General features: G+C 49.3%; 9 protein-coding genes across 9 annotated transcripts; 6 read left to right on the forward strand and 3 right to left on the reverse strand.

Moving 5' to 3' along the window:
• Positions 1–95: 95 nt before the first annotated feature.
• Positions 96–3,030, reverse strand: TERG_02280 (uncharacterized protein). Its single transcript, XM_003237514.2, has 2 exons — positions 1,722–3,030; positions 96–1,645 (listed from the first exon to the last, which is right to left on the reverse strand). Exons 1-2 carry the CDS (start codon positions 2,399–2,401, stop codon positions 433–435), a joined length of 1,893 nt encoding a protein of 630 aa, XP_003237562.2. The 5' UTR covers positions 2,402–3,030; the 3' UTR covers positions 96–432.
• Positions 3,031–4,810: 1,780 nt separating this feature from the next.
• On the forward strand, positions 4,811–5,793 carry TERG_02281 (uncharacterized protein; the record flags this gene model as incomplete). The annotated part of the gene is made up of 2 exons (XM_003237515.1): positions 4,811–5,187; positions 5,241–5,793. 2 exons carry the CDS (start codon positions 4,811–4,813, stop codon positions 5,791–5,793), a joined length of 930 nt encoding a protein of 309 aa, XP_003237563.1.
• Positions 5,794–6,245: 452 nt separating this feature from the next.
• On the forward strand, positions 6,246–7,215 carry TERG_02282 (uncharacterized protein; the record flags this gene model as incomplete). Its single annotated transcript, XM_003237516.1, has 2 exons — positions 6,246–6,636; positions 6,698–7,215. 2 exons carry the CDS (start codon positions 6,246–6,248, stop codon positions 7,213–7,215), a joined length of 909 nt encoding a protein of 302 aa, XP_003237564.1.
• Positions 7,216–8,015: 800 nt separating this feature from the next.
• TERG_02283 (uncharacterized protein) lies at positions 8,016–10,033 on the forward strand (the record flags this gene model as incomplete). Its single annotated transcript, XM_003237517.1, has 4 exons — positions 8,016–8,469; positions 8,528–9,180; positions 9,236–9,303; positions 9,355–10,033. 4 exons carry the CDS (start codon positions 8,016–8,018, stop codon positions 10,031–10,033), a joined length of 1,854 nt encoding a protein of 617 aa, XP_003237565.1.
• Positions 10,034–10,346: 313 nt separating this feature from the next.
• TERG_02284 (uncharacterized protein) lies at positions 10,347–12,704 on the reverse strand (the record flags this gene model as incomplete). The annotated part of the gene is made up of 1 exon (XM_003237518.1): positions 10,347–12,704. One exon carries the CDS (start codon positions 12,702–12,704, stop codon positions 10,347–10,349), a length of 2,358 nt encoding a protein of 785 aa, XP_003237566.1.
• Positions 12,705–14,136: 1,432 nt separating this feature from the next.
• On the forward strand, positions 14,137–17,574 carry TERG_02285 (uncharacterized protein; the record flags this gene model as incomplete). Its single annotated transcript, XM_003237519.2, has 5 exons — positions 14,137–14,142; positions 14,302–14,387; positions 14,441–14,526; positions 14,590–17,365; positions 17,436–17,574. The coding sequence occupies 5 exons, from the start codon at positions 14,137–14,139 to the stop codon at positions 17,572–17,574; spliced, it is 3,093 nt and encodes a 1,030-aa protein (XP_003237567.2).
• A 456-nt stretch (positions 17,575–18,030) lies between these two features.
• TERG_02286 (uncharacterized protein) lies at positions 18,031–19,387 on the forward strand (the record flags this gene model as incomplete). Its single annotated transcript, XM_047747893.1, has 4 exons — positions 18,031–18,379; positions 18,435–18,697; positions 18,752–18,918; positions 18,979–19,387. The coding sequence occupies 4 exons, from the start codon at positions 18,031–18,033 to the stop codon at positions 19,385–19,387; spliced, it is 1,188 nt and encodes a 395-aa protein (XP_047603862.1).
• A 335-nt stretch (positions 19,388–19,722) lies between these two features.
• Positions 19,723–22,107, reverse strand: TERG_02287 (uncharacterized protein; the record flags this gene model as incomplete). The annotated part of the gene is made up of 9 exons (XM_047747894.1): positions 19,723–20,374; positions 20,436–20,468; positions 20,541–20,644; positions 20,702–20,763; positions 20,838–21,182; positions 21,369–21,490; positions 21,551–21,758; positions 21,819–21,899; positions 21,972–22,107. 9 exons carry the CDS (start codon positions 22,105–22,107, stop codon positions 19,723–19,725), a joined length of 1,743 nt encoding a protein of 580 aa, XP_047603863.1.
• Positions 22,108–22,794: 687 nt separating this feature from the next.
• On the forward strand, positions 22,795–23,838 carry TERG_02288 (uncharacterized protein; the record flags this gene model as incomplete). The annotated part of the gene is made up of 2 exons (XM_047747895.1): positions 22,795–23,158; positions 23,228–23,838. The coding sequence occupies exons 1-2, from the start codon at positions 22,972–22,974 to the stop codon at positions 23,836–23,838; spliced, it is 798 nt and encodes a 265-aa protein (XP_047603864.1). The 5' UTR covers positions 22,795–22,971.
• Between the last annotated feature and the right edge of the window lie 60 nt (positions 23,839–23,898).

Genomic DNA, 23,898 nt, shown 5'->3' on the forward strand with positions numbered 1-23,898 from the left:
GAAAAGGGGCAGAAGGGAGAAGGGGGGGGGGGGGGGGGGGCTTATGCAACAGCATCCTGGTGATGAGCATTTGCATGATAAAAGACCTATAAGGATAACTTTCTAGACCAGATAGGAACTAGAAATCACAGTATTTCGGGATAACTGAGCCTAAATTGGCCAGTCTTCAGTCTTTTTCAGCCATTTCAAGGGGGTCTCCAATTGATAGATAACCAAGCAGGTAGTATTAACTTGTGGTTAATATCGCTTTATTGCAAACGAGCAAGGCAAACATATGTCAACCCCAACCTATCTATTTTTTCCATTTCGTTGAAAAGAAACATAATAATGTATATCGTGGGAAAGAGACATCAAGACATTTCAAGTTGTAAGTCGTAAAGCATGGACGTTTCAGGGGACAAGAAAAGAAAGTAGACAACCAAGAACATACGCTCATGCACTTGATACCATGCCAGCCAAGACACCTGCACCAATGATGCCTCCGTCAGAAGCTTCTCGGAGAAACACAGATTTACCACTCTCCTGTGGGCCGTCCCATATAACAAGACGGTCGATGAAGCCCTGGCACGTCTCCTTGAAATTTGGGTAGTGTTGGATAATACCGCCGGTGTAAGCAACCACCAACTCCTCAGGGCCAGATTGCCAACCGGACGGCGGCGAGTCCATTCCCGGGGTAGAAGGGTCCTGTGGCGTGGTAGATGCGGGTCTATACACGCTTGTGATGGTATCTGTTGAATTGTTAAACGACGGGACTATAATATTGGTAGATCGTCTAGGGTTAGTAGCACCATCAGAGCGTAGTTGAATCTCCTTTTGACATGCTAGAAGACCGACAACAGCTGCTGCAACGAGTCCTGCAGAGCGTGTCTGTACTATCCTGGCTGTTTTCCGGAATGCCCGGGCAGTGTAGATGTCCCAGTTCCAGCTGCTTGATTCCGGGGGAGGTAGGGTAGATTTGAGCTTTGCTACTAGATCCTGGTCGGTATGCGTGGGGGCTATGTGATTGGATAGGTAGCCAGTCGATAGAGCGTACCCTTGTATGAGATTCGCGGGTAGTGACTTAGGCGACAGCTTGAGCACTGATGTTAGATAGTCGTAGAAAACGAGCCTGACTAGTTCGCCAATGTATCGTCCTCCAGTCATATACTCAAATGGCTGAAATCCAGGTCGAGCACACTGCTCGTCGAGTTGAACATCCCATTTGGTAGTGAACTTCAGCTCTCGTAAGGGGGGAGCTGCGCCGCCAAGGGTGAACTCTGTGTTGACCACTGTCTCTGTCGCATCAGGCTGCTGTGCGGAGACACATTTAGCCTTAGACTCGTGTAGATCTGTCAGTTTCATTGGTATTGTGGCATTGCATCCTGTCCCCACGATGAGACCCATGGCAACTCGGCTGTTGGGTAGAGACTTAACCATGTAGGCCAGTGAAGCAAGAGTAGCAACTGTATCGTTGGTGATGGCTGCAATTTTCAGTTTTGGTAGTGGGAATCTCCTCCGTCGTTTGGTAGAGGGTTCATCAGAGCCGTATGGACGTCGGGTATGTCTGTCATAGCCCGCCAGTAATATCTTACCCAGGTTTAGATCCGATGTGATTGCGAAGCCTTTGCCCATGGGCATCAACGTAGCCTCTGCCAGCGAATCTTGCCTATCCAGGGAGTTAGCCAGGCTCTAGCAGCCGCGCATATTATATTCTCTATTTTATCAAGTAGATTTATACATACATCATGGGAAAACTGAAGGTGATGCCCATCTCAAGCTCCTCAGGGGCAGCCTGGATGTCCGCATCGGTAGCTAGGCTGTCTGCTACCACCTCGGCCATGCAGTCCCCAATCCATAGGAAGAGATCCTCGGCCTTGTCCATCTTGAGATGCTCAGCTATCGGCCATGCTTTCTCCAGCGTCCGGCGCACCCGATGCCTCTGCGCCTTCCGGAGTGTATCACGTGACTTTTCCTTGTTGGAGACGGTTTCGCTGCCCGGATGCCCGTTGCTGCTGCTGGCGCTGCTGTTTTCCAGGTCGTCGGCGGCAGCACCGAGTAGTTCGATAAAGGCGACCCTGAGATTGCTCCCACCAACGTCTATGGCTAGGTATCGTCCCGTCTCCTGGCCGTTTGGCAGCCGGGTCACGGGCGTGGGTAAGAATTGCTGGTCAGAAGTGCGCGCGAGTTCGAGGTACAGCTGGGAGAAGCGGCATCCCAGCTGGTACAGGCGGGCATCGTTGACGGCGAGGGGTGCAAGGAAGTTGTCTATTGTCTCATCATGCATCAATTGCTCCTTGTCGGCCTGCAGGTCCAGTCCGGGCTCGCCGTTGGCATCTTCGTCTTCCCCCTCGAACGGCTCAACGGCAGCATTGTGGTCACTTTCGTCCTCTTCGATGCTGTGTACAGACATGGTGGACGTCATTATCGAGCTACCGGGTGACGATCTAGGAGGTGCGGTGCTGATACGGAGGTTGGCCTGGAGTATACGATCTTATACGGAGAGATCAAGGACGGTCCCGTTAACTAGTTAGTCAACTGCTGGCTCGCTTCGAGGGGAAAACGGTCTCCGAGCTGCCACCGTCGCTTGTACGCTAGAGGGTATTCGCTGGCGAAGATAAGGTAGGATGAGGCGTTATCAAGCGATTGATCGATCTAGATCGTAGCCTGTAACCCGTGGAGAGACTGGAGATAGTTATAGAAGGCAAATAACTAACTAGAGCACACCCATACACGTCAGACCAGTACATATGTTTGACAACCAACGTGCAAACGAACCGCAGACTTCACAAACCCAGACAACAGGCCCCCTTTAATAACCTGAGACGTGGAAACCTGCGATGAAGGGAATATTTCCGTATGACTCTCGGGATAAAATAGCGATGTGACCCTGCCACGGCCGAAGTGAATATAGAATATTGCCCGGACCAGGAACCGCTCGACGTTGCTTAGTTATTGACAGGATAACGAGTTAACCTGGTTAGCGGGGTGAAAACCGAGGTATGGAGTCACGGAAGAACTGCGAAGGCTCGATACGATGCTATCGGCTGCCTGTATGCTGAGTGCTTTGGCTGCCCTCTGGTGGTCCTGGTGGCAGTGCTGGAGGCGATGGTGATGGATGGTAATAACTAGGCGACGAACCCCCTTTAAACGGCCAGCCAAACAAGCAGTTAACTACGTAGTTAACTAGGGTGGTCTTGACAGGGAAGATACAATGCAAAGACCTGCTCATTTCCACCATCGATATCGCTTCAGGGATCTTCGCTTCAGGGATCTATTCTTTTTTGGCAACGAGTTGATGTGCGAGTCATATCGCGATGTCAGGGGTGGATCAACTGCTGGGATGCATTGTATAACCAGTAGATATCAAACTCCCCACCGAGATATTGAGCACTCTCCCTTTAGCCGTAACTGACGTCTTGATACTTAGTTACCCGCGAACTACAGTGGGATAACGGTTTGCTTCTGTGCCTTAGCGGCGGACATCAAGCAGGGATATCCCATTAAGCAATGTCTCTTAAGATGCTATGCACTGGAGCCACAGCGGCCGGGATTGAGGAGACAATATTCGGCCAAGACGGTCTCTACTCAGACATTTTTTTTTTTTTTTTTTTTTTTTTTTTTTTTTTTTTTTTTTTTTTTTTTTTTTTTTTTTCAATTCCTCTAGATGGAACTCTGCTCAAGGAAGGCTGGATATATCGGGATCAAAACCAATCTCGTCTAGCTATCTCCGTTACCTACGAGATAAAGATACGGACTTGCTAAGGCGGATTCTGCGGAAGGATTGATGCAACGCTGTGTCTGATGCCTGTCAGTCCTGGATAGTGATCTGGAAGCTTAACTATGGCCGCATCATCTTCTCCTGATAAGCGGAACCACCACCCGTCCGGTCTGGAAGATGTTGCATTTTCATGCCATTCACGGTCCACACGGGTCTGTTGTCGCAGTTGCATCATTCTGCTGCTTGCACATCGCCCTTCTGCCTGGCCTCTTCCTAACATCATCGTATATATCCGCTAAATTCCTAAGCTGGGCCTGCCCGGTCACCCGTATCCCTGGTTGGGGGCCAAATGAGGCAGGAAGAGGTGTTCCTGGGCATGGACAGCCCTTGTCTGGCTAAGGACTTTCTAATACGATGCCAGGGCTTCCAGAACAACGAGATCTCCACATATCACAGCGCCTTGAAACTCGGCAGGGTAGCTACGTAATGCTGGAAGCAGAGGCGAGGAGACGAGAAACCCAGGGTTTCTTCTGGCACCTTTCTTCACTTCCAAGCCAGGTCAACCGTCAAGAGGCAACCAACAAACCTACAACGTAGTATTGATATGGCCTTTTCTCATGCTCTTTGCAGGGATCGGAAATGTTTGCTAAATTGGCTGTTTGGCTGGCTATTTGACGCACCCGCTATGCAGGAGTAAATATCCGTATCAAACTGCAGCTTTGCCTTCGGAGTTGGTATCTCTTTCGAGAGCGTCAAGCAAAGGCTCTTCCTTTATCCCTTGATCCTTCATCTTCGCCCGCGCACCTCTCACTCTCTCCTCTCCCGCTCTATCGTTGTCTTCGTAGCTTCATTTTCACCTCGTTCTACTTCACCAACAACAAAGAGTGAGGCTTTTGCTGGTATCACGTGTGACAATTACATAATCATCCCAAAACCAACGTCGAAAAAGCGACGGTCGACGGCGTCAACGAAGCTGAAATGATGGACAGTTCAATATCAGCCAGGATATTATTATATATAGACGGGCGATGAAGACGAGGATGTTTTTGTGATACAGCTGTATAGGGCCTTGCTGACTCACTAGCAGATAGCAACACTTCGAAAATCAGTGCTATGTTCGATATGAAGGAGAAGTATGACACTATCCCGCCGCCTGTTTCTCACCCGCAGGACGGCCAGAAGAGCTCCAAGGCAAAGAACTTTGCCAGACACTGCTTGATAGCCGTGTTTCTGTGCTTGACGGTCTTTGTTGTGCTCCATAAACCTCACTTCCCGCAGAAGTACATCGATGCTGTGAAGGATGCAGCATCCTCGAGACATGACAAGCATGCCTCCACCACCACAGATCCAGACAACTCGAAGAAGGTACCATTTGAAGCACATATTATGAGCAAGTGTCCGGATGCGCAGTCATGTCTGCATGACCTAGTGGTGCCGGCCATGGAGCAGGTTCACCGGAAAGTCGACTTCAAGCTCTCTTTCATCGGATCGTAAGTCTTTCTCATTCCACGGCGTCTATACATATACTTATCCACTTATTTAGAGCCTCAAAAGACTCATCTGCTGTATCCTGCCGCCACGGCCCACCTGAGTGTGTAGGTAACATTCTGATGCTCTGCGCAGCCAACCTTCCGTACCCACCACTTGTCGCCAGCTCCTCTTCTTCGCCGGAATCCAAGTCCTGCCCCAACTACGAAACAACGCCCGTTGTTCGATATCTTGGTTTCGCCAACTGCATGATATCTGAATACCAAGATATCCCTGACCGCGCTCTAGTCCAGGACTGCGCACTTGAGTACGGAATCAGCTTCAACGCCCTGAACAAGTGTGCCAGTCGCCAGAGCGATGAGGGTGATGAAGCCCGTGATGGCCACGAGGACTGTGACCATGGACCAAGCGGCCTTGCTCTGATGAGGAAGAGCTTCCAGCACAGCGCAAATGTCGGCGTCACAAAGAGCTGTACCGTCAGAGTGGACAATAAGTTCTGGTGCATCCGTGACGGCGGTCAGTGGACGGACTGTGGTGAAGGCAACGAGAGAAGCGATGTCTCTGTCCTAGTCAAGGAGATCGAACGCCTCTGGGACGAGAGAAACTAGAAGACTTTGCTCTTCTTCCCTTTTCAATTTTGGTTTTTTCCCTTTTGGTTTATGATGATTGCTACGTGATGATTGGTTTTTCCTTATTTCCTTGGCACTGTTTATATATACTCTACAGTCATTAGTGCTGTTTCCCTGCCTTAATAGCCTAGTCAGGAGCCTGGGGCTTGTACTTGACTCTGTTGTAGTTTAGTATTTGGACTTTATACATAATACCAGTATGTTTACTCTTTTGAACTATTTTGGCAGTATATATATGTGATTCCCCAGGAAACCAGTGAGTTGACGGAACTTCCCGCATCCTATCTACCCGCCTGGGGTTCAAATTGTCCCTTACAGACCATTTTAACTAGCAGCCTACTCAAGCAAACACACTCAACAATCCCTCCTGATATCCCCTTGTACCATATCCTGAAAGCAGATTTGCATTGATATTAACTGGACTATCAAACATGTCTTTTGAATGCATCAAGCCTGAGGATAATAGACTAACTAGTCTTGACAAGGAAGTATGTATCCTTGTTCACAAATATCAGGCCATCAAGACACCCAGAACAGTCATCCACCTGTCAAAGACTCCTGGGTACTGGGAGCTCTTTAACCATGTGTTCGAATACCATATTGGCCTGATCAAAACGCGCTCTCAAAGCTTCGAGGATGGCCAAATCACAGTATACGACAAGGCATTGTTAATACTCACCAACAACGGGAAGAGTTTGTCTCACTTCGGAGCCATCGAACTGTTCAAAGATGAGATATTGGGTATAAGGAAGGACGATGATATGGGAAGACTGGACGCGTTGTTTAGCAAGAATATTGCTCTACGCGCTATTCTTGGACATGGTATGTTCAACATCAACCGTAGTACACCCATTGAAAGCACAGCAAAAACTGACTTTGATAGTTACTGGATGGAGAAAGGAAACAGCCCTTGACAACGCTCTGACCGATGCCACGACGCCAGTTTTCGGGAGCAAGCAGAGTAGTCACCAGCAACAAGGGACTTCTGATCCCTTGACGCCGCCTCCTAGTGCTTCCATCCGAGAGTTGCATCAAAGCCTTCCCAATATGTTTATAGCTTTCGCCACGGCTCAGCTTGAGCATGCCAGAATTAAGAGCACAAAGACGGTAAAACTCGTGGGTGACAGCGCAGAGAACCTACTTCGTCATCTTCGTGATCATGACCCAACGCACTACATGATCCCCGTACTGAAACAAGCCTCCAGAATGGCTCAACGCGAGATGGGGGAGATAAACAGAGGGAAAAAGCGGTCACTTGATATGACAGACAAGGGAACGGTCGGCTACTCGGCCCGCCGTAGTAGTAGTAGCAGTGGGTGTTCAACTTCTGTGGACAAACCGCGTGTTTCACGCCGACGTCGACGGGGAGTCCGTGGACAGGCCGACTGCTACCGGCCATAGTGGAGGCACTTCACCCTGAGGCCCTACGGACGCAACCGACATGCTTCCCCGAGACAGGGCCAACTAGGAGAGATTGTCAAATAGACAACTACCATGATTCTTTCTTAAGTCAGTGATCAACGGAGGGGCAGAATTAGTTATTGAATTATGCATGTATGGTGATGGGGTAATGGAGACACCTTAACACCAGGCTGGAATGGGCAACTTGATGCATGATAGGGGGTCCGGCTGCTCATGCGTCACACTGCAGGATGGAGATGATGACGCTCCTGGTGATCAAGTCTGGTGGTTAGCTGACTGCTCAGCCCAGCAAGTGATAGCGCAAACTAGCATTCCATATCGAAGTACTGAGCAATTCTTCCTTCAGTCAGCCTTTTCCCCTTTTGACTCTGCTTGACCCCAAACTGTGCCCCGAGCCGAAGACGCCGAACAGCCGAGCAAGTCGCCTTCTCGTCCTTTGACCCTTTCTGCCTCCAGCCTTCCAATCGCGATGCATACATTGCCTTTTCGTTAACTCCGAAATGCGGCGTGCAAGGCCGTAGGCACCAAAATCGAAGACAGGCAGAGGGATCAACGAGTCACATGAGGCTAGTTATTTCGGGCTAGTTAGCTAAAAATATAGACAATACGGAGTAGTTGAACTATCAAACCGCCAAAGTATTTATACTATCTTTCACCCCCATTCGGCCGTGCGAGAAGGGGATGTATGTTGCGGAGTACATGACTGACTGAGCCGGATACGCAGTGTCTATGTCGATGAGTCGAACGTCCTGCATGGCGGAGCTGGAGGCGATATCAACATGACCAAATCCACTCGACCCTTGGCGATTCCGTCGCACATCGAGGGCACCCGTACTGATGACATTCTCTCCGAGTCAATGCTAACCCCCGGCTCGAGTTCGACGGGCTGGGCAAATGAAGATGTTACCTCCAACAGCCTGTCAGGGCGTGGAGTGGGTTTAAAACGGTTGGAGACAGATATACCGAACGAAGATGATAGACCAGGCATTTCAACTTCTCGAGAAGACGAAGCGGACGATGAACGAGACGGAGATGATAACGAGCTGGATCGTTCCGTGAATGAACGATATAGGGATAACCCGGGGCGTGAGATGGGAGATGATCTCGAGATGGCTTCATATTCGTTGAATTCATATACAATCGAAGAGGAGAGACAAGTTGTGAGGAAATTCGATAGACGATTGACCATGTTCCTGGCATTTCTATATCTGCTCTCGTTCCTTGACCGGTCAAGTGAGTCTTCTTTTTACGCTGGGATGTCGGTATATGGACTAATCGATGTATGTGGTAGATATTGGAAATGCGCGAATCGCAGGGCTTATGGACGACCTGAATCTTTCTTCCGGCCAGTACGAATGGGCTCTCACAGCCTTTTATATCACCTACATATGCTTCGAATGGATGACTCTGATGTACAAGATCCTTCCAGCGCACATTTACATCCCCATATGTGTCTTCTCCTGGGGAGTCCTTGCCTCAATGCAGTGTCTAGTTACATCGTTCTGGCAGCTCGTCTTCCTGAGAGCTCTAATCGGTGTCTCGGAAGCTGCCTTTTCACCAGGTGTTCCGTTTTTCCTATCTTTCTTTTATAAGCGTGAAGAACTTGCTTTTCGCACAGGGATGATATTATGCGCTGCTCCCCTAGCAACCTCTTTTGCCGGATCCTTAGCCTGGTTCATCGTGTGGGTAAGCGAAAACGGACCAATAGCTCCGTGGCGTGCATTGTTCCTCTACGAAGGGTTTCCCAGCATCATTGTCGCGTTCATTGCCTGGTCCTATATCCCTGATGGTCCCGGAAAGGCGAAATATCTTACACCCAGAGAGCGGAAGGTTGCTAAATTGAGACTGAAGGCTGGAAAGCCGAAGCATGAGATCAAGAAGACTAGATTTGATTGGGGAGAAGTTGGTAGAACGCTGTGTGATCCCAAGTCTTACCTTACCGCAGTATGTTAACATACCAATATCCCCATTGTATGGCACTCTCCTGACCTCAAAGCAGTTCATGTTTCTCAGCTGCAATGTGGCATTCAGCTCTCTCCCAGTCTTCTTGCCGACCATATTACATGAGTATGTCAGATACCCCTGAGTATACAAGAGACTACTGCTAATAATATCTAGCATGGGGTACTCAAAGCTTACATCTCAAGCTCTCTCCGCACCTCCTTACCTGTTCGCCTTCATAGTAGTCTTGATAACTGCATCTCTATCAGACCGCCACCGGAGCCGCAGTTTCTATCTCATCATTCTCGCCCTTATCTCATCAGCTACATACCTCACTATCGCCCTCACAGGTTACTTCCACTCCCACCTTCCTACTTCAGTCCATATCCTGATCAGATATATATGCCTTTACCCCGCTGCGGCCGGTTTCTTCTCCGCCATCACTATCATCATAGCCTGGACCATGGATAATAAACCTGCAGGCGAAGGTAAAGGTACCGGCATGGCTATACTCAATATTGTCGGCCAGTGCGGACCCCTGATCGGTACAAGACTGTACCCTGATACTGATGGGCCATGGTATATCAAGGGCATGATAGTGTGCTCCTTATTCATGTTCCTAGTTGCAATCCTTGCATTTTCCCTCAGAGTCCTACTTCAGCGGGAAAACAGGCGGGCCCTAGCTGATGCAGTGGGTGTTGCGTCAGCAGTTAGAGAAACCGATAGTGAAGAGGATGCTATGCTCCGTACTCAAGAGCGGGACGGAGCAACTGAAAGGCTTATGGGACCCGGTGTTTCAAAGTCGCCGGCTGCTATGGAGAAGACATCTCGGCCTCGCTTTGTATATATTATGTAAACCGCCCATTTCTGCGTTTTCTTTATATATTGCGAATCATCTTGAAAGATCAAGCGTTTCAGATACCCAAATATCACGATTATGATTATCCTTTCTTCGTTTTATGCATGAGCTCAGCTCTACACTTGCCCTCTTTATTATCTTTATCGATGTGTAGAAAGAGGATGAATAGAAGTGGCTATCAAGTACTCCGTAATTCATGTTTCATTCGTACCACGTAGACTATAATCCGCCGTCTGGAATACCTTTCCTCCCTTCCTTCCCCCTTTATAAGACGCCAAATACACGATTCTATAGCCATGACACTGAGTCCCTATTCCGCAAATACCGTATTTCCACCAAAATCGAGTGAATCTCCGCCATGATCCTCAGCACTAGCCCCGCCGAATTCAAGCCTCATAAGCAGTCGATCTACACCCGCAGCTCTCCACGGGACAAAAACATTATTATCAAGCCTGCCACGCATTGTCTCGTCGTTCCCTTTGACCCAACGAAATTCTGGGGGTGAATGCCTAGTGCTGATATCAAGTGAGGTAGCTCCTTTTGTAGTACGGTGATCATCTATATCACGTAACCTAGCAATCAGTTCTGTCATGGAGCTTTCCAAATCGGTACGTGCAGCCGATACTTCAGCCCATACTTCAGTCTCATCTTGAGCGTAGTCTTGTAGCGAGTCAAAGACACCTTGGTCTGTCTCAAGGTCCAGATTCTGCTGAATTGTTTGCAATTGGCCAAGGAGGGAGACAAAGCGGTCGACATGCGAGATAAGGGACCGTAAAGTGCGGGTAAATGGGACATCTGTCAGGAAAAGGGATTGAATTAGGTGGCTAAGATAGGTGCGATGCGCAATGTTTATTGTTTCGGGATCATGTGAATGATAAAAGGTAGTAGATGAGGAGGCAGTTCCGGGCCGAGAGCCTTGTCCGTATGAACTTTGAGGGCGGCCACCATTTAACCAGGCATTGAAATGACGCCATGAACTACTGATTACCTCTCCCTGGAGGTAGCTACCGAGCTCCGAGAAGACAAACAAGGCTGCACTTCCAGAAGCCCAAACGCGACGCATCAAAGCAGCTCGTTTCTTCTGTCTTTCTCTGCCCACCTTGAGGTTTGCCTGACCGCCAGGTTTGTTGCTCATTGGTGGGCCCCATGGCGAAGGGTGAACCCGTCTAAGGGAGGTTCGTTTCCATAAGTCACCAAGTCGCATTTGTCCGCGACGGATACCTAGCAGATACGAATGGATCTTGGAATAGATGATCATATCCGATTGAGCAAGGAAAAGGTCCAGGGGTGGGTTGACATGGAGAGATAAGGTTGTTGGGGAGCCGAGTAAAATGTCAGAAAAGTTAACATCGGATATGTATGAAAGGGCCTGGTTCGCAGATTTCATATCCTTGCTTATCGACGAGTCCTTCTCTATTGAAAGTCGCAACAGAGATCGGGCTAAATCCAGCTCATCATCCACTGGGTCTTCGGCGTTGGGAATTGAGTATAATTCTGTCCATGTTTGGGTAAGCACCGTTGACACTTCACTTTCCTTGAGGGTTAGGACATCCATAGTTTCTTCTATCGAGGTAGCCTGGTAGGTTCGTTTGTGTTTGGTTGATATCCTCTCATCCGCATGGGACACAAGAGCCATGGCAAATTCTCCTCTTCCGAGCAAGAGAAAGTTGTGCAGTAATGATAGCACCTCCATTATTTTATGTAGCGGCAGAAGTTGCGAGAGAACTGTATGAGAAAGCGCAAGTCGTATTTCTGAGACCGCGTTAGCCAGGTTGTTCATTGATATGGGGGATGATAACGAGGAGAGACATCGGATGAATTCCCCGTGAAGTGTCATTTGAGAAGATGAATGCTTCGCTTCCTCACCGGCCGGGAACTTTCCTCGAGCACGTATGTGACTTAAGGATCGTCCAACGAACAAGATGGAGGTAGCTGTCGGACGTGACACAAATTTGGGAACGAGCTCAGGGCGAAGTATAAAGTCTGCCATATTAGTGCGCCGATCACCAATCGACGGCTTTTCCTGAATGAAGAAATCCTCTCGTCCTAGAGATGGAAGTTGTCCATATAGTATGAAAACGGAGAGTTGTCGCATCCAGGCTGTTTCGGCAGCTTTGATAAGGCCAAGAGATATCTCCTCCACATCCGTGTATCCAGTCTGTGACTCCGTTCGAAGATAGTCGAGGAGAGCAGCTCCAGTACATCCCTTTCCAGCGGGTGTGCCCTTCGACTTTGTGTCCTTGTCCACAAACGGGAGCATATATTGCGAAGTCTCCCAAAGCCACTCTAGCTTTCGTACCCAAGGATAAAACTCTCCCACGATAGTGGAGAGTGGTACTATCCCATAACCGCCGACATAGCCTGCATCTCTCCCAAGTATTGCCTGTTCCACCTCCAGTATCTTTTCCTGAAAATTTCCCAGATACTCCGTAGATATGGTCGTGGAGGCGGCACGGCAGACGGTGGATGGGTGAGAGGAAGATATAAGCTCCGCGTGTGCTCTCAACAGGCTATGAAGTTGGCTTAGACGCGCAATTGGTTCGAGCAGCGCCTTTTCTTGGGGCGAGAGGAGTGGAAAACCATCTTGGGAAGCTCCACGGTCCTTCGCTGACTGCTCGAAGATAGGGGACGGCTGACCGGACAGGGAGAGGAGGATCTCGTGGAGCATTCTGCATCCGGGAAATCCTTAGGCCTGATGAGTGATGGGAGTTAGCTGTGGGATGAATCACTATTTATCTAGCAGGAGAAGTATTAATGTGGCGATAGTACCTTGGAGGCACCTCGTCTCTCCACGCCGACTTCAAACGGTGCCAAAACAAAATACAGCAGCCCAGAAGCTCGAATCGACACATCCAGGAGTATTCCAGAGATCCTATATTCGCATTTCTTGCGATGTGGCCGAAGGGTGTTGGAGCTGTATCTTGTTTGTATTTGGCGTTGTTGTCGCTTTTTGGTCCAACAATAAGAATAAAGCGCGTAAAGCTTATTTTTAGCCGCAAATATAAATAGTTCAGCGACATCAAGCACAACATGATAGTAGAATAAATTGTAATACTTTGCTCAGCTAGAATGATTACGAAGAGCAGGAAGATAAGAATATTTTTGAGTCAGGTAAATGCACAAAAGTATGTAGTAACGTGGATCAATATATGATAGCCCAGAATAGAGAGCCGCATGACTTCCCAATATCGAACTGGACTGACATCTGCTGCAGTCGCAGATGATATAATATCCCTGGGGGCGCGGTAATACATGGCTGTCAGTAACTAACGCTCAGTTCAAATCACTTCTGGCTCGGTGCCGGTATATCATTCGTGTCGTGGTTTAAACGCCGGTCAGCTTCTTACAGCCGGAATGGTATATACCAGATGCAAGCGGAGCAGCCTATCAACAACAAGCAGGCTATAGATAATAGCATTTTCAACATGTTATATCCACGGTGTGGAGTAGTCGAATAGGGTATCAAGGGCCATCGAACTGCTCCAGTTACGGCCTCCTTAGCCATGCTCTTTCCGGGCTACCTTGACTGCTGAATGTGGCATAAAGCAGCCGATCAGCTTCCTAAGGACCCTGATAAAGACCGCCATGTACCAGTCATCCCATCGTCTCGTCCTTGTCTCTCTCTCCGAAAGTCGATATCGACTTTGTTCTTTCTTGATTTTCCAACTTCTGCCTTGCTGACTCAGCATCGTCATCAAAAGCCCGGCGAAAGTCGAAGAAACAACAGAAAAGAAACATCAACTCGCTGAATATCAGGAAGACAACAGACGCTCGCTCGGCGCTGCAGGAGATATTACAGCTGTGTTTTTCACTCTGCTGCTTACTTTTCCCTTATAAAAGAACCTCTTCTCGAGCCGGTAGTTTGAGGTTCCAGCTGCTTACCAGCTACTACTACTTCCAACCTCCCCGCATCTCTGCAGACACCCGCAGAGGGACGCCGTGAAGGCCTTCATCTCCCACTTCTAAAGCCATATAGAAGGCCTTGCTTTCTGGCAAGGCTTTCACCCTCATCTTTCACAATTTCCTCTCGCGCTAGTGACCTGGAAATTCGGAAACGCAAGGCCTCCAACAGTCAAGTAGATCGAAACGACAAGAAAATCATGACTGTGAGCTCCCTTATCCATGCTTATCATTCCCCTCTGGGTTGTGGTATTACTGGAATGCTGGCATATATTACATATCCTGCTGCTGCTACAACTTCTGCAGCTTCTGCTACGTTTCTCGTCCTTCACGTTTCCAACTAACACGTTTTACTCTATCTACAGGACACCAAGATGCAGGTGGATAGCCCGGAGCTGGTGGAGAAGGTCAAACATGGAGAGATCGATGAATCACTCTATAGCAGACAGCTGTAGGTGTTTATTTTGCTGGTTTTGAGAAGGACTAGACTTACCATGCTGTTAGATATGTTCTTGGACACGAAGCTATGAAGCGGATGGGTTCATCAAACGTTCTCATCGTCGGTCTAAGAGGTCTCGGTGTTGAGATAGGTGTGTATTCTCAGGATTCAGATCTTTAAGTGCATACAACTAACTGGGAAACTAACATAATAGCTAAGAACATCACCCTGGCTGGCGTTAAATCACTAACCCTATTCGACCCCGCACCTGCCGCCATCTCCGACCTCTCCTCGCAATTCTTCCTTACGCCAGAGGATATTGGCAAACCTCGAGCTGAAGTTACGGCTCCCCGTGTTGCAGAGCTCAACGCTTATACTCCAGTTTCTGTTCTCCCTGGGCAGAGCCTTACTGAGGACCTTGAGAAGTTAAAGGGATTCCAGATCGTCGTTCTTACTAGCACAACTCTCAAAGATCAAAAATTAATTGCCGAATTCTGCCATGAGAATGGGATATATGTGGTTATTGTCGATACATTTGGTCTGTTCGGTTATATCTTCACCGACTTTGGCAAGAACTTCACAGTCGGAGATGCTACAGGCGAGAATCCATTGACTGGAATCGTCGCCGGAATCAACGAGGAAGGGCTGGTCTCTGCTCTTGATGATACCAGACACGGATTTGAAGATGGAGATTATGTCACTTTCACTGAAGTTCGTGGAATGGAAGCCCTCAATAACTCCGAGCCTAGGAAGGTTACAGTCAAGGGACCATTTACCTTCTCCATTGGAGACGTGAGCGGACTCGGAACTTATCAAAGTGGCGGCCGTTATACTCAGGTTAAGATGCCTAAGTTCATTGACTTCCAGCCGTTCAGTGAACAACTTAAGAAGCCAGAACTTGTCATCTCTGATTTTGCCAAATTCGACAGACCAGCGCAGATCCATCTTGGTGTCCAGGCGCTGCACATGTTCGCCGAAACTCACAAGAATCAACTTCCCCGACCTCATCACGAAGGAGATGCAAAGGAGGTCATTGCTCTTGTCCAGAAGCTTGCTGGCGAAGGCGAGGATAAGGTTGAGATTGACGAGAAACTTATTCGTGAATTGAGTTACCAGGCTCGTGGAGACCTGTCCCCCATGGCTGCTTTCTTCGGTGGACTGGCGGCCCAGGAAGTCTTGAAAGCTGTCTCCGGCAAGTTCAACCCAATTGTGCAGTGGATGTATTTCGACTCCCTGGAGTCACTTCCAACCAGAGTCAAGAGATCTGAGGAACTCTGTGCTCCAAGAAACTCAAGATATGACGGTCAAATCGCTGTTTTCGGCCAGGAATTCCAAGATAAACTGGCAAACATCAACGAGTTCCTTGTTGGAGCTGGTGCAATCGGTTGTGAGATGCTCAAGAACTGGGCCATGATCGGTCTCAGCACGGGTCCCGGGGGTCAGATCACCGTCACGGATATGGACCAAATTGAAAAAAGCAACCTTAACCGACAGTTCCTCTTCCGTACTACTGATGTCGGAAAACTGAAGAGTGACTGTGCCGCTACCGCCGTTCAGGCAATGAATCCTGACCTTAAGGGAAAGATTACCGCCTTGAAAGAACGAGTTGGCGCCGACTCCGAACATATTTTCAACGAAGACTTCTGGGGCAAGCTTGATGGAGTTACCAACGCCCTTGATAATGTCGACGCCCGTACATACGTCGACAGACGCTGTGTGTTCTTCCGAAAGCCTCTGCTTGAGAGCGGTACCCTCGGTACCAAGGGAAACACTCAGGTTATCATTCCACGACTCACCGAGTCATACTCCAGTTCCCACGACCCACCGGAGAAGTCCTTCCCAATGTGCACTTTGAGAAGTTTCCCCAACCAGATTCAGCACACTATCGCTTGGGCGAGAGATATCTTCGAGTCCCTATTTGCTGGACCTCCCGAGGTTGTAAATCAATATCTTACACAGCCAGGCTACATAGAGCGTACCTTGAAGCAGGGTGGATCTGAGAAGCAGACCTTGGAGAATCTCCGCGATTTCCTGGTTACCGAAAAACCTCTTAGCTTCGATGACTGTATTGTCTGGGCCAGACATCAGTTCGAGAAGTACTACAACAACGCCATTCAACAGCTCCTATTTAACTTCCCTCGAGACTCGGTCACTTCTAGCGGTGCTCCTTTCTGGTCTGGACCAAAGCGCGCGCCAACCCCATTGAAGTTCGACTCCAAGAATGATACCCACCTTGCATATATCATTGCTGCTGCCAACCTTCATGCGTTCAACTACAACATCAAGAACCCCGGTGTTGATAAGGACCACTACCGCAAGGTGACCGACGATATGATCATTCCAGAATTCACCCCCTCATCTGGTGTTAAGATTCAGGCCGATGATAATGAAGAGCCGGAGGCACAGCCAACTTCATTTGATGACAATGAAGAAATCAACAAGCTCGTCAGCTCTCTTCCCGACCCCAAGACTCTTGCTGGATTCAAACTTGAGCCGGTCGAGTTTGAAAAGGATGATGACACAAACCACCACATCGACTTCATCACAGCTGCCAGCAACCTGCGTGCAGAGAACTATGAGATTGAACCCGCCGACAGGCACAACACCAAGTTCATCGCTGGAAAGATTATTCCAGCTATTGCTACCACCACTGCCCTGGTGACTGGATTGGTGATCCTCGAACTTTACAAGGTCATTGACGACAACCAGGATATCGAGAGATACAAGAATGGTTTCATCAACCTTGCGCTTCCCTTCTTCGGCTTTAGTGAGCCGATTGCCAGTCCCAAGACCAAGTACAACGGTCCAAACGGTGAAGTTGTTCTGGACAAGCTGTGGGACCGCTTCGAGATTGATGATGTCACCCTCCAAGAGTTCTTGGACCACTTCAAGAAGCAGGGTCTAGAGATTGTTATGGTTAGCTCTGGTGTCAGCCTGCTATATGCCAGTTTCTACCCACCTGCGAAGGTCAAGGATCGTCTGCCCATGAAGTAAGTTCAAAATAATAATTGACCTAATAAAGCAATTAAGATACGATTTACTAACGTCTCCCCAAAACAGGATGAGCAAGCTGATTGCAGAGATCAGCCGCAAGCCGATCCCCGAACACCAGAAGAGCGTGATTATTGAAATACACCCTGAGACTCCTGATGGCGAGGAAGTCGAAGCTCCCTATGTCATGCTCAAGCTTGACAAGTAGCTCCCTAATCAAATGACCAAAAGAAAGAAAACAGTGAATGAAAATGGGGAAACCAGATAAAAAGGGGTTGTTTTTTGCACATGCTTATGTTGCATGCTTTATTGCTCCATGTACCTAAGGACGAACCGTAGATAGGTCAATTCTGGCTGAATAGTAGCCAGAGTAATAGAATATTCTATCCATATCGACCCCTCAAGCGCCTTGTACACCTCTACATACAACGGCTGGATGTATAATGCTTCCGTCATGCTCGGTCACGAAGCCGTAAGCGAAAGCGACCCAAACATCCAGACGAAGCAAGCAAAATAAGCATTACTTGAGCATTTGTCATCACGTCTAGACTTTCGGCCTTTCCCCCTCGTCCAAGTATGTCAAATAGTTGGAATATATAAGATATCAAGTTTATCCCTCTTGATATCTTCAATCTCACTTCCTTCACCATCTCCTCTTCATGCTATGATCTCTGCCCTTCGTCCCATCAGCTTCAACCTGATCTACACGCTCAAAGCGCCCTCTACCCCGCTGACGTCAGCCAAGAAGTTCTTATCGATATCAACTCGCAGCATGGCGGTTCGTGGCACAGCCCTATGCGATTATGATGCTGGGAAGAAGAATGATGATGCTGACCTTCGACAGACCGGAAACGACGTAAACATCACTTCCTGGGTGAATCCAAATGATAAGTCCGGCGAATTCAAGCGCGGACAGTCGGCGTTTAGGAATTGGATCTCCAGCAAGCCTGGAGCTCAGTTCCCGCCGGAGAAGGACAGATATCATCTCTACGTCTCCTACGCTTGTCCATGGGGTGAGTTGGTGTATCGTTTCAAGTCGCATAATACACTTGTACTGACCGTTTGTAGCTCACAGAACCCTTATCACGAGGAAGTTGAAGGGGTTGGAAGATATCATTCCCTACACGGCCGTCCATTGGCATATGGGAGAGAAGGGATGGCGATTCGTTACCCCTGATGAGAATGTGCCGGGTGAAAATGTGACGGCCGAACCATTGAATGGGTACTCTCATCTGCGTGAGATTTACTTCTCTGTAGACCCTGAGTACAAGGGCCGCTTCACGGTGCCGACGCTATATGACAAGAAGACGAAACAGATTGTCAGCAACGAGGTGAGACCATCTTTATTTCCCGATGTGTGATACCCTTGTTAACGCTAGGTATAGAGCTCGGAGATAATTCGCATGTTCTATCATGAATTCGACGGCTTGTTGGACGACAAATATAAATCTGTCGATTTGCTTCCTGCTGCCTTAGAGAAGGACATTGACACTGCCAATGAATGGATTTACGATACCGTTAACAACGGCGTGTACAAGTGTGGATTTGCAACGTATGTCTACCTTCACACAATTCAATCGAGCAAGGAATTACTAACGAGGCATAAACATAGCACACAAGAAGCGTATGAGAAGTCAATCACGCCACTGTTTTCATCACTCGACAGAATCGAAGAACATCTGGCCAAGACATACTCCCCTTCTACGCCCTATTACTTCGGCAAAGATATCACAGAGGTAGACATCAGGCTGTTCACGACCATCATCCGCTTCGACCCCGTATACGTGCAGCACTTCAAGACGAATATTCGTGATATTAGGTCTGGATATCCGGCTGTTCATCGCTGGCTCAGGCATTTGTACTGGGACATCCCGGCGTTTGGGGAGACGACACAGTTCGAGCATATCAGGAAGCATTATACCAAGAGTCATGGACAGATCAATCCGTTTGCCATCACTCCAGTTGGACCGTTGCCGGATATCATGCGTAAGGATGAGGAGGTTAATGCTCTCAAGAAGTGAGGTAAGGTAAAGTAACGATTACAGCCTGGGAAGGAGATATGCAATGACATGTCATATCAAATCGGCACTGCTGAGTGCCCTTTATATCTTTTATCTTTATCATTTTTTTTTAATAAACAAGATGTCATGATACAAGATTGGAAATAGGCACAAATGAAATGGCTCGGCTAGTGAGCCAGTTGCATAGGTTAAAAAAATGGGAAGTATCCTGGTTAAATGGAGCATGTACCCAAACACAAGGATGGTAGAATGGCATGTAAAAGCAGGAACCAAGTGATGTACGTAGCCCTTGAAAGCGCGCCGGATATATGCTAACGAAATGAAGTGAAGTGAACTTACAGGACGGGCCGACATGATGAGAATGGAAATGAGGCCGAGTGTGGGTATAGTAGATAGGGTGGGTAGGTGGGGTAGATAGGTATGTAGACGTGTCGTGGGTCATGAGTTATGGAATGCCGAGATCCTTTAAGACAGGCCGAAATAACCGCTTTGAGTTTTCGTAGACAATGTAACTGATTGATACAGAGGGGGACGACTTTTAGCAGGTTTGGTGTTAGTCCCCTGAAGAGACCGTAGACACCTTCGCTCCGCACCGTGCGTACGGTCACGTCGACAATACCGGTGTAGGTGGGTTTATGCAGGACGGTACCCTGGGCCTGGAGCCGAGTACGCAGCACGTTAAGTGGGTAAACAATGGACGCGCTCAATGCACCGCTGAATGCACCGATGGCCCCAGTTGAGAAGTTGCTCAGCTGCACGTCAGATTCATGGCAGTGAGCTAGTCGCGCACTGCGAGATACCAGGGTTGATTTTAGATATTCGAAAGTCATAAGGTCGATAGCGGCGAATGGGAACATCCCCAGTAAACCGAGGGGAAGACCTCGGAAGTAGCCTGATATGCCATTTGTTTGCCACATTTTAGAGGCAGTGGAGTATATAAGTTGATTGCCATGGAGGCCACCTTGGACGGTCTCACATTGCATGCGGCTAAAGGGGGTGGGTGTTAGGGACAAGAAACTAAAGAAAGCGGTGATATTGGCAGCCTTACAATTTTAGGGTATCAAGCGGATAGACGCAGCATCTAGAATTCTTAGTTAGCGGCTTTTAATTTGGTGCAGGGATTAGAGGATAGCTGTGGCACAGGGATCCATACTGGGAGATCATGCCACCGATGCCACCGGATAGGAATTGTGAGATGGGCAACAAATTCTTCGTGTCACCATGGCCTTCAAGACTGGCGAAAAAGCGTTTTGAAGCCTAAAATAAGTCAGCTAAGTTGTGCATGCATGCAGGAGGTAGTGCAGAAAAGCTCACTTCGTATGCACCAAACTTGATAGCTGACTCGGGCATGACCTTGACGACATTCAGGCCATTTCCTATGCATTATTGTCAGCCAGGATTAGGGACGATACAGATCTACACTGAACATAGAGACGGGGGAGAAACGCACCAGCAAAAAGACTTCTGATGCCTCCAGCACGCCATAGCTCCTTTGTGGCCTCGACGATAGGCCAAGACAACCACCCCACGGCCTTAACCGGTGCACCGGCCTTGACTGCGTTGATGGCTGCACTCTTCGCGCTGTTCGTATGCGTTTGAGCGATGAGGTAGACCTTCAACCGATCAAAAGGCGCGGTAGCGGTTCGGGAGACAACACCGGCCATCCCGCCGGCAAGGAAGTAGCCTACATGGGGGGTGGTTTCGGTCAATACTTCTTCTAGGTAGCGGTACGACAGCCATAATCTGACGAGAGAAGGGACGGTGATGAACTCTAGTTCCACTTCTAATCCCTGATCTATTTTATGGTGGTCGTTATAAGGAGGCGCAAAACAAAGGATCTTGGTGGGTGTTGGGCTGGATCAGGCGGGAGTTGTGGTGAAGGTGGAGGGAATATGTCTTGGGGAGGACTGGTGTGATGGAGGCTGAACTCGCGGCGGAATGGATGGAAGGAAAACTGGGGGGGTTGAGGAGCTGTAACTACCTGATCCTTGCAGGGTCTTGTTAATGTGCACGTCTCCCTCGGGATTGAGGGTGCCGGTTGCGGAGTAGTACGATATAACGGAACGGAGGTTATGGGTGTCGGGGAGAAAGAGGAGAAAGTCCCTTCTGGGGTGTTAGCAGTGTGGTGGCAGTGGACAAGATGAGGGTGTAGGGAGGGCATACCTCCACTCGTCGAAGCTGATGACCCCATCTCTGTTTGTGTCTACATCGGCAAAGAACTGATCTAGTTTGGAGCTCGGTACGGTCAAGCCAGCATTGATGAATGCGTCTTTTAGTTCCTGCTTGTCGAGATGGCCATTTTTATCGTGGTCGATAGCTTGGAAGAGCCGCCATAGCTGATTCTCAGCTTGTTTAACGAAGGAGTAGAATTCTGACCCCCCCAAACCATCGTCAGCATTTCTACTACTAGATCTTTAGGATGTCAACGCACCGGAATACTGTATTCGGCCATCCTGGCTAGTGTCTATCGCTTTGAGAATGTCATATAGCAGGTCATCGGCATTTTTTAAAGCTATATCAGGGAATATCAATATATGATGTAACACCACATAGCATGTAGTTGTAGTAGAAGACAATAACATACGGTGATCGATCTTCTTCAGCCCCTTTTTGAACCCCTTGAAATCAATCTGCCCTTCTCCACGCGTATCCAGCGAGCTCCAGAGACGTTCTATGCGTTCATCTCGCTCTCGCGTGCCCTCATTACCGTCCTGGGGCATTGTTGATAGGGAAGGGTGGAGCAACTATAGAGGGCACCGGTTCAAGCCTGCGCTTTAACCGGCACACACAACAGCAGACAGCCGACAGCACCGGACGGTACCAATAGCAACGGTGAGTGCAACAGTAGCAGACAGCAACGAGTAGACGAGCGGCTGGCCTCAGTCTGCTACGAAGAGAGAGCTCGCAGGTCGACGCATCCAGGCTCTTGCCGGCGGTGCGGGCCGCAGTTGCAAGTCGCTTCGAGTGGGCTGCACATCAGACGGCGCGGCGAGGCGGCGGGATAGCAGTGTCGGCGGTTCTTCTACCCCGGCAGACGATGTCCAGCAGTATCATCGGCTCGCTTGTCTGGCTGAGAAGATGCGGATGAAGTTGGCGTTGATGAAGTTCTTTTCTTCATGCTTTTTCGACTTGTCTTCGTCGTCGCTTTTTTGGTTGTTTTTGTATTGGCGGCCTCTGATTGGCTGAAGGCTTACGTCATTTACACTGCTTAGTAATCACTCTTATCAACAACGCAAAAAGGACGAAACGACGTAGAAAGAGAGAAATATAGAATGAGAATAAGATAGAGAACGGAAATATAAAGAAGGAGAGTAGATGAATGCGAGGCTGAGGATGCATGGCGGCCAACTACTGGACCTCGACGCAGCGGCGGTTCTGGCTGTTTGACCGCGAGCAGCTGGCGGAGACGCGGGCAGCGCTGGACGAGGCAGACCGGGCCTTCATTGCGCAGTATCCGCTGCCCGACCACCGGCTGGTCAACATCTACATAAACCAGCGTAAGTCTGATGAGCTCGAGCAGTAGTGAGTGAGTGAGTGAGGGCAGTGTGCTGACGGGCGCAGAGCTGATCAAGCTGGGCAAGCGGATGAACACGCGGCAGCAGGCTCTAGCAACAGCTCAAGTATATGTGAAACGCTTCTTCACGAAGGTCAGCATCCGGCGGACAAACCCCTATCTGCTGCTCACGACGGCCTTCTACCTTGCGTGCAAGACGGAGGAGTGTCCGCAGCATATCAAGTATGTCGTCTCAGAGGCTAGAGGACTATGGCCGGGTAGGTGATATCTATGTCTATATATCTATATATGTTTATCACGGCGAGTCAGTATCTAATATACGGTAGAATTCATACTAAGCGACAGTGCAAAGGTCGGAGAGTGCGAGTTCTGGCTCATCAGCGAGCTCAACTCGCAGCTGATTGTGCACCACCCGTACCGAACACTATCGGACTTTTCGTCGACGCTGACCAACACGGCGAGCTCGGGGCTGACGCTGAGCTCCGACGAGATCGCGCTGGCCTGGTCGGTGGTGAACGACAGCTACCTGACGGACCTGCCGCTGCTCCAGCCACCGCACGTCATTGCCGTGATGGCGGTGTTTGTGGCTGTGGTGTTCAAGCCGGGAACGAGCAGCGCCAGCACCAGTACAGGGGCAGTAGGCCCAGGCACCCTCACCAGCGCTAGCACCAGCACCAGTACTGGCACTGGCACCGGTCCAGGAACAGGCACGACAAGTTCTGCCGGGATGGCGGCGGGCATACGAGAAGGGATGGGCGACGGGGGCCGGGTGCAGAAGGTCGTCGAGTGGCTGGCGGGCAGCGAGGTGTCGATCGAGGCCGTGGTGGACTGCACGCAGGAGATGGTGGCGCTGTATGAGGTGTGGGAGGGCTACGGGGAGAAGGGCCTGCGCGAGGCGATAGGCCGCTACGTGCGGGGGAGGTTTCTCGACAAGTAGCAGCTGCAGACGCCAGCCAGACAGCGGATGAAGAGGAGGAGGAGGAGCAGGAGGAACAAG

This window comes from Trichophyton rubrum (genome assembly GCF_000151425.1).
Source record: "Trichophyton rubrum CBS 118892 genomic scaffold supercont2.2, whole genome shotgun sequence".
NCBI lineage: Eukaryota > Fungi > Ascomycota > Eurotiomycetes > Onygenales > Arthrodermataceae > Trichophyton > Trichophyton rubrum.